The 7,176-nt window shown below is 41.4% G+C and overlaps 1 protein-coding gene across 1 annotated transcript; it reads left to right on the top strand.

Moving 5' to 3' along the window:
• Positions 1–295: 295 nt before the first annotated feature.
• LOC126756215 (maltase A1-like) lies at positions 296–6,673 on the top strand. The gene is made up of 6 exons (XM_050469108.1): positions 296–559; positions 4,019–5,052; positions 5,549–5,696; positions 5,809–6,004; positions 6,221–6,361; positions 6,495–6,673. The coding sequence occupies exons 1-6, from the start codon at positions 385–387 to the stop codon at positions 6,559–6,561; spliced, it is 1,761 nt and encodes a 586-aa protein (XP_050325065.1). The 5' UTR covers positions 296–384; the 3' UTR covers positions 6,562–6,673.
• The last annotated feature ends 503 nt before the right edge of the window (positions 6,674–7,176 follow it).

Here is a 7,176-nt window from a genome sequence, read left to right as displayed (position 1 = left end):
TAACTGCCGCATAGACTCTCAAACTGAAGTAATTGGCCGCGATTACAAAACGATTAAGCCATAAAACTAAAATAGTCCATCACGGAATGCATTGTGTAATATTCATTTACATACACTTTAACATAAATCTAATTAATTGCTTAATTAACACCTTTTTTGTTAGATGGCCCATATCATGTCTTAATAACGTCACTTAAGTGCAATTGTTTTTTTGAGTGTAACCAAATCAGATCAAATCAGAAGCGGCCTATAAATATCGTATGGAGTTCTAATTTAGAATTCAGTTGCGATTCGCCGCGGTTGAACGAAGTTTTTGTGTCTCATATTCCCCGGTTAATTTTTTTGGAGTAAATTTTCGCTGTTTGAAAAAATATTAAAAGTCGTATGGTCACACGATTAATGATGCATGTGTGTCGTGTTTTACTGGCCGCGGCTGCCCTGTTCGGGTTTCGCTCAAACCTTGTACGCTCCAAGGAATGGTGGGAAAACGCTAACTACTATCAAATATATCCGCGTTCGTTTAAAGATAGCGATGGTGATGGTATCGGTGATTTAAATGGTAAATATTTTTTAGGAACAATACCCCAACGGATTTTGTAGAAAGTGAATTTTGAAAAACAGAAAAAGAAGAAAAGAATCGAATGCAAAATTTGGTTCAGTATATGGGTTGGGAGAGAAAACTCTTTCAAAAGTTAATCCTCTCAAAACCGTTTGACATTTTAGAAACTTACTGAGGGCGAAAAGATAACTATATTTTTTGCGATCGATCTTGGGCCAAATGGATTTTGCGACCAAACTCTCAAGTAGTAGAACACAAGATAATACGGGAGCACCGACTCGCTCTCGTTCTACCGATAGCGTTTACAGAGTGGATTTCCTTGCTAGCTCCTCAGCTTTACAATTTCCTGCGATTCCCATGTGGCCTTGTACCCTCACCAGTTTTATCACAAAGATACTCTATGCTGTTGATGGCGAGATTAATGAGTTCAAGGCTAGTATCGCCACCCTGCTATCTGCGTGGATAGGCGATTCTCTAAAGTTGTTAGAAAGCTTTTGACAGGAAATCCCTCCACCAAACTTACCACCAAGCTTTGACCCATCCGTAAAGAAGCTGCCCTACTCCTCCAATAGCTTCTTCCCACCCACAATTTCCTCGTCGGTATATGGAGCCGCCAGATTTCGGTTGGCATTATGTCCAAGATGGCGTTGAGTGTCATGATTGGAGAGAACTTTAGTGCACCACACATGCTGATGAGCGCAACCTGTTGAACAGTCTCGAGTTTCTTTGCAAGTGTGGTCTTTTCTAGAGCCCTCCACTCTCCATAGAACATCATGGGCTTGACTATGGTGTCGTAGAGCTTTCGGTGAGAGACCGTACTTTTTTGCTTTCTCTTCAATATTCGGATTCTAATAATGCTTTCTATTCGTCATAAGCCCTAGATATTTCACTGTATCCATCGGTTGCAGAAGGATGTCTCCTATTGGCGGCTGCGGTACCACTTCCAACTGGCCAATTTGTTACCACACTGAGATAACCCTGCGTCAACTCATACACAGTCTCAGGAACTTTTCTTTGGACATAAGAGCTACATCGTCTGCGTAAGCAATCACCTGGCAGCCACGATCCTCAAGCCATTTAAATAGGTCGTTAACGACCAGGATCTAAAGAAAAGGAGAGAGAATTCCTCCTGGTAGAGTTCCTCTATTCACATTTCGTCGAGAACGGACGTTGCCCCATTCGATTCAATCAACCCCTAGACCGCCTAGAGCAGTTACGACTGCTTCCGGCAGGACGTTATTGAAAGCTCACTCAATATCAGGGAATGTCCCAGCAACAAATTCCTTAGTCTTATGACACGATGTATGCAGGGCAGTATTCACTGGCTTGCCTTTACAATAAGCATGTTGCGCTCTTAATAAATTATCCCTTGGAATGCGCCTCCTTATGTACCAATCTGTCAGTCTCTTCAAAGTTTTTAATAAAAAGGAGGAGAGGCTGATGGGTCTGATAATTACGGCCAAGGGTAACGTGTATGTAACCCAGTTTTATGCAGTTCGCATAGACATTTACCAGCCAGTTGCATGGAACTTTAATAGACTGCTGCAGCTGCGCTGGTATGATGCCATCCATCCAAAAGGTCGACAAAGGCTGCCTACATCGGACGTATTGCTCGGGAAGTGAACATTAAGGAGTTCCAAAGTGTGTCTACGCTGCTTAGGCTTCTTTGTGAGAATACGTCTGAACCTAGAGGACTGATGACAGCTCTAAACTTTTTCGCAGAAACTTTTTCATGAAGTCCTCTTTGCCTTTCTTATCTCGCATATATGTATATTTTAAGTCCCGTTTTATACAACACACTGTCAGTTGACTCACTCCTCCGTGCCTTATAGAAGGACACTCTGATTTCCGAGAGTTCTATAGTTCAACAGTGAAGCTTCTTTCAGCCCTTAGGTAGGAGCTCTCCAGTGCATTTTTACATACCGAGCTGAAGACTTCGACCCATCCGTCACCGTGTTGGTGGTGACCAATGAGGTTAATCCCGGCGCGCGAGGGAGAGTTTGTCGGAGCCTCTTGCGATACATTTCCCAGTTTCAGTTCCAAGTCATTGTCGTGCGGCAGAGATTAGTCAGAAATCTCCATCGTCGCACTCCAGTTTTGCCGTAACCATATCAGCAGTGCTGAAATTAGGTGAAAAAAATATAGTTATTTCAAACTCTGGTCCTATTTGCCAATTTGGTCATAGTTTATGACTATTCAATCTCATTCACAGCCATGGTTCCTGGATCAGTACGTCATCGGCTTCGACTTGTTTTCGACGAAGCAGTAAATTGGAGGAGGACATCTTTCAGGCCGTCCTTCAGAAGTGCTATTTCAACGACCACGTCGTGCTCGACCCGCACCTAATCAAACAGCTGTTCGAGGCTAATGACGGAGTTGTCAATTGACGAACCGTTCTCAGAATTCGCGGTGTCCGAAAGACTCGGGTCGTTCTCCATGGCCGTTTGACCATCTACACTTGTCGTATTCACCGCATCTGAAGCCTGAACACCATTAGTTTTGACTTCCGTCGGGAGTATCCTAAGGACCACCCTTTCGAATCCATAGCTTATGGCACCCTTGGATTTGCTGAGAAGACCGACGGACTCCTCTGCTCACCGTAGCGTTCTACGATTTTTGCCCACCAAGAGGCGGTCTGCCTTCAGCTACTTAGCTTGCGATGACTTGCCCCTGCAGAGCCTTTCAAGAGTCTTGTAGTGGTTATATTGCTAATGTTGGCGATTCAGCCGCGTACCCACGTCCCTTGCCGGCTGGTTTTCACCGGCTTATTGCTCGTAGAATGATGTAAAAATTCCTGCTGGGGTATTGGTCTTGTCACTGAATTTCGAAAGCGACAATTTCCTCGCCCTAGGAGCAGTACTACCATCCGGGACAGATCTGGGTACCCCAATCATAATCTAATTTAAGGCTAAAGTCGTTCAGGATTTTAAAGGCCGTGAAGGCTACTGGTCATTTAGCGTTAAACAGGATGCACCAACTTGGAGGCAAGCGGCACTATATTTCTAACTAAGCCTATGTGGATTCGCGCTTTTTTTTTTTGGAAATTTCACGAATGTTTGATTGGGGCAGATATGGGGCTATAAAGCTACGGATATTCCACAAAAATCCTTTGGATAAAAGTCACCGGTAGTTGGTTGAGTATATTTTAGAACTAAAGTTCGTCAGACTTTATACTGAATGAAAAACTTTTTAGCTATGTTTTTTAAGAACTTCGCATAGTTTTTTGAAGTTAAGTCCAAATATTCAATAAAATTCAAATGCGTTTAAGGGGAATTTTTTTAAAAATCTCGCCATCCATAAAGAACCAGTTCTTACCGCAGTGTTCGCATCTCGGCCTCTGTATCAAAAATAAAAAAATAAGCTTTTTTTTAAGTACTTTATTTATATTTATAAACAACTCAAAACTAAAAAGTAATATGGAAATTAATTTCTATAAATTTTCCTTTCTACAATTTCCAGGCGTAACACAAAAATTGCAGTACCTTAAAGATATTGGTTTCACCGCCGCTTGGCTTTCGCCGATTTTCAAATCTCCTATGGTTGACTTCGGTTACGACATCTCCGATTTCTATGCCATACACCCCGAATATGGCACAATGGAGGATTTCAAGGCGCTTGTAGCTCGCGCCAAACAAGTTGGCATTCGTATAATACTTGATTTTGTGCCGAATCATACGAGTGACGAGTGCGAATGGTTTGTGAAGTCGGTGAATCGTGAACCGGGCTACGAAGACTTTTACGTCTGGTCGAATGGCACTGTGGATGCAAACGGTAAACGTCAGCCGCCGAGCAATTGGATCAGCGCATTCCGTTACAGCGCCTGGCAGTGGAACGACAAGCGCCAACAATATTATTTACATCAGTTCTCCATCAAACAGGCAGATTTGAATTTCCGCAATCCATTGGTTGTGGCCAAAATGAAAGAGGTGATGCGCTATTGGTTAGATACTGGTATTTCGGGATTTCGCATTGACGCTATCCCATTCATGTTTGAGAAAGAACCATATGCGAATGGTAGCTACCCTGATGAGCCTGTAATTGATAATGTAAGCGTCTGTCCAGATCCTGACGACGAGTGTCACTTGAAACACATCTACACACAAGATCAACCGGAATCTATAGAGATGGTATATCAATGGCGCGAACTCGTAGAACAATACCGTAAGGAGAAAGGTGGCGAATCGATTGTACTCTTAACTGAGGCCTATACGAGTCTGGATAATTTAATGTTGTATTACGGTGATGGCCAGCGAAATGGTTCCATGGTGCCTTTCAATTTTTACCTTATGCGAAATTTGAAGAATGATTCCACGGCGCCACAAGCTGTGGATTATATTCTGCAATGGATGACACGGATGCCGTTGGGCGTACAGGCCAATTGGGTATTGGGTAATCACGATAATCCGAGGTATTCTACGCGTTTGGGCGTACAACGTGCGGACTTGTTTACCATCATGCTACAGACCTTGCCGGGAAATGCGGTGACCTACAATGTATGTATTGCTGATACTTAGTAATTTTTACAGGTTTGTCGGTTTAGTGCTGGCATTGTGTAATATATTTTAATAACTGGTTAATTTGTTTGCGCATTTATGACATTTTGTTGTTGCAAAATCTAATGAAATTGGAGAGAAATTGTCTAGGTTTTATTATATTTTTCAGTTACTACTAAAACTATTAGCCAACTAATTTTCATAAACAAAAATTTTTCACTTTAGTCATTCAATTTCAGCCTCTTTAACCTCACTTCCTTATCGGAGCTTTTTGAAGCTAAAAAGTTAAAAAAGTCTTCTAGTTCTACGAAGTATATTAGCCTCATTTTTATACGGAACTTTCGCCAATGAGACTTTATGCTCTGATAGTGAGTCTACACATTCTCGAAAAATCCTTGAAATCGTCACTAACAATTCTGATTTTATGAAAAAGCATTGAGAAAGGCACTTCAAAATATTTGATACAAAATTGATGAATTTTTTATTTATTTTTTAGGGCGAAGAGTTGGCCATGACAGATGGTAAGGTCACCTGGGAGCAAACTGTTGACCCGCAAGGCTGCAATGCAAACCCTAGCAACTATGAGAGTTATTCGCGCGATCCCTGCCGTACACCCTATCAGTGGGATGCAACGAAGAATGCAGGTGGGTAAGCTCAGAAAGCTAAATGTTTATAATATTTCAAATTTGACTTCTCTAATTCATGATTATTTCAAATATTCGAACTCATTTACTTCTATCTCTCTCTCGTTTGTAGGCTTCTCGTCCGGCGCGCGCACTTGGCTGCCTGTCGCCAGTAATTATCGTACAAATAATGCTTTAGCTCAATTGCGTGCACCCAAAAGTCATTTACAGTTATTTATGAAATTAATTCGCCTACGCCAAATGCGCTCGCTACAAGATGGCGCATTAAAGATAAAAGCAATCGGCAACGACATTATCATCTACTCACGGTGAGTGGAAAGTTTGCACTAGATATAATATTAGTTGTTTAGCGCACTCAGAATGCACTCAAGTGGCGCCACTCATACGCGCTCATTGCATAATGCACTTCATGATGGTGCTACTGAAGAAGCACTGATTGCTGGCGAGCTTCAATGTATAATTGCGATTTGTTGCTAATTTTTGCTTCGGTATTAATTCTCTCTTTTTTGTGCTTTTCTCTGCAGCGAGGCATCGGGTGACGACATGTTTGTGATTGTGCTCAATCTGGGCGGCAACAAGCAGAGCTTGAATATCAATGAGTACTTCGATATGGGTTCCAAGGCGGAAGTGATTACTTCATCAATGCAGTCGAGTTATCATGACGGGTGAGTGCGGAAGAAAGTGACTCAGTTCTGTGAGTCTGCATTTGTGGGATTAGCAGTTGTGTTGTTTAGAAAATAGGATAAAGACACTCTTAAGTGTATAAGTAACTCCTTTCATCTCATTATATATTTTCAGCATTATCATTGACCCAAGCAAGTATGTGGCTGAACCGTATGTTGGTGTGGTTTTGGTGAAGTTATGAAAAGCTTTTCGTCTGGGTTGGATTTTACCAAATATTATGGCCAACAGTTATACCTTTTCTAGTTTTAAACAATTTTTCTGAAAGCAATAAAGTGCAAATAATGCAATGATTACTTAAGTCTTTCAATATGTAGGCCTATTATTCAGCGGATACTTCTGATTCCAGCTAACTTTAACAAATATGGTCAATGATGCAACTATTCATATACAATTTCAAATACAACTCACGGTCTCGTAGAAATTCGTGATCTTCTTATTTTTGTCAAAAGCCTCGGCCTGAAACGATGCAGTTAAAAATACCACAGAATTTCAGATCTGAACTTGTGACGGGGAAAGTAAGCAACATATATTTGGTTGAGAAGGAAGCTATTTGCGTTCCCTTCTAATGATGTTGTAAGATCCTTTTGGTTCAAAGTGTATTCGCCATAAATAGGTATGGCAAAGTTGTAATCGATTTAATGGTCATTGTCCCAATCCTCTTCTAAGCAGAGGTATCCGCAATGAAGGTAGATGTAGATGCATTTCGAAGTACAGCTTTATTGGCCCCAGGCCCGGAGTTTTTGAGCGGATCTACATTTTTTAAGAAATTAACTGAATAGTCGATTAGAAAGCTTTT

Source organism: Bactrocera neohumeralis, chromosome 4, assembly GCF_024586455.1.
Source record: "Bactrocera neohumeralis isolate Rockhampton chromosome 4, APGP_CSIRO_Bneo_wtdbg2-racon-allhic-juicebox.fasta_v2, whole genome shotgun sequence".
NCBI classification, from domain to species: domain Eukaryota; kingdom Metazoa; phylum Arthropoda; class Insecta; order Diptera; family Tephritidae; genus Bactrocera; species Bactrocera neohumeralis.
The sequence above is the reverse complement of the archived record's forward strand: the minus strand, read 5'-3'. Positions and strand labels throughout refer to the sequence as shown.

Bases quoted from the DNA above. Each gene is read 5' to 3' on its own strand.
- LOC126756215 (XM_050469108.1), top strand. From the start codon at position 385: ATGGTCACACGATTAATGATGCATGTGTGTCGTGTTTTACTGGCCGCG. The intron at 560-4,018 runs GTAAATATTTTT...TACAATTTCCAG, and splicing joins TGGTATCGGTGATTTAAATG to GCGTAACACAAAAATTGCAG. The intron at 5,697-5,808 runs GTGGGTAAGCTC...TCTCGTTTGTAG, and splicing joins GGATGCAACGAAGAATGCAG to GCTTCTCGTCCGGCGCGCGC.